Source organism: Austrofundulus limnaeus, unplaced genomic scaffold, assembly GCF_001266775.1.
Source record: "Austrofundulus limnaeus strain Quisiro unplaced genomic scaffold, Austrofundulus_limnaeus-1.0 Scaffold0, whole genome shotgun sequence".
In the NCBI taxonomy this organism is placed as follows: domain Eukaryota; kingdom Metazoa; phylum Chordata; class Actinopteri; order Cyprinodontiformes; family Rivulidae; genus Austrofundulus; species Austrofundulus limnaeus.
The window spans coordinates 9,981,508-9,982,724 of NW_013952402.1; the positions used below are offsets into that span (position 1 = coordinate 9,981,508).

The 1,217-nt window shown below is 35.9% G+C and overlaps 1 protein-coding gene across 1 annotated transcript in view; it reads right to left on the reverse strand.

Moving 5' to 3' along the window:
- The window catches only part of LOC106513608 (otoraplin), a 1,923-nt gene extending 1,260 nt beyond the window's left edge, over positions 1-663 (reverse strand). Inside the window, exons 1-2 of the mRNA XM_014002537.1 lie at positions 444-663; positions 218-357 (exon numbers count right to left, since the gene is read on the reverse strand). Coding sequence (XP_013857991.1) covers positions 218-357; positions 444-558 — 255 coding nt within the window. The 5' untranslated portion in view covers positions 559-663. The remainder of the gene's footprint in view (positions 1-217; positions 358-443) is intronic.
- Between the last annotated feature and the right edge of the window lie 554 nt (positions 664-1,217).

Genomic DNA, 1,217 nt, shown 5'->3' on the forward strand with positions numbered 1-1,217 from the left:
ACAGTATATAGTATAAAGACAGTTAATATGTTGTTTCATACGTTTCACATTGTTCTCTGCTTTACAGGATAAAATGCTGGTCATTTCAGACACAATGAAACTGAATATATAACTTTATGTAGAAATTTTGCTTTGTAAGCACAAAGGAAGCAACATATTTACATATTTAAAATAAGTTATGGCTGTTTTATGTTCAACACAACAAAGATTAACATACGCTTCCAGACCAGAAGACTCCACTGCCATCTCCTGGTACCAGTTTAGAATACACATAAACCATCTGACCCTTTTTGATGTTGATGAATCTGCAGTCAGGAGCTATGAAGTCGTCCAAAGCTGTAGCCATGGAAAGAACATCTACAAACAAAACAGGATTTTTGTTGTTGTTTTTTTTTTAGAATGCTGCACACAAAGCAAAGYCTCACTTTAAAGTTGCGACTTACATGAGCATTCTTCATCTTTGCAGATCTTACTGTCTGCTAGTTTATCCATGAGGACAGCCATCGTGCTCTGGTGCAGTATTCCCACACAGAACAGAATCACCAGTGAAGAAGTCATGCTGATTCAAAAATAAAAACTGAGACAAAAATAAAGGAGAGTTGTGTGTCAGCGTGTTTTGAAGGAACTAAAGTCTTTAAAATCCCAAAAGACTTTTTCCTCCCAGCCAAGCCTGAAAGGGCCGAACCCCAAACATCACATGATACATAACCAATCAGTGCCAAGCTTTGCAAATACCAAACTCTGAGACTAATCATTATCCTCAAGGGAATGCTCTGACTTTCTTTAAAACAAGTTAGAACTCCAAAATGAGTTTCAGAAAGCTCTTTTATTCATGTGGCAACAAGGGTCTAGAGACCATGCATGCTAGTTCAAATTAAAATATAGATAGGTGAATGAGTGTGTACAAGATATGACAATAATGGGAAATAAAATAAAAAAACAACTAGTTTAATTTAAGCAATAACTTAGCAATCAATAATATGTATAAAATCAATGGCAATTGAATAACTTGGAGATGACCAGGAAATTAGGAAACAATTTTAGTGCTTTAGAAGTTATAACATGGCACAGAGACATTCAAAAGTTAGTTGCAGTCCAAATTACAAAGGCCTTCAAAGGTCACGTCTGGGCACAGATTTGATGTTGTGCAGAGCTCATCGTTTTATTAGAACTTCCTAATATATATACACTCACCGGCCACTTTATTAGGTACACCA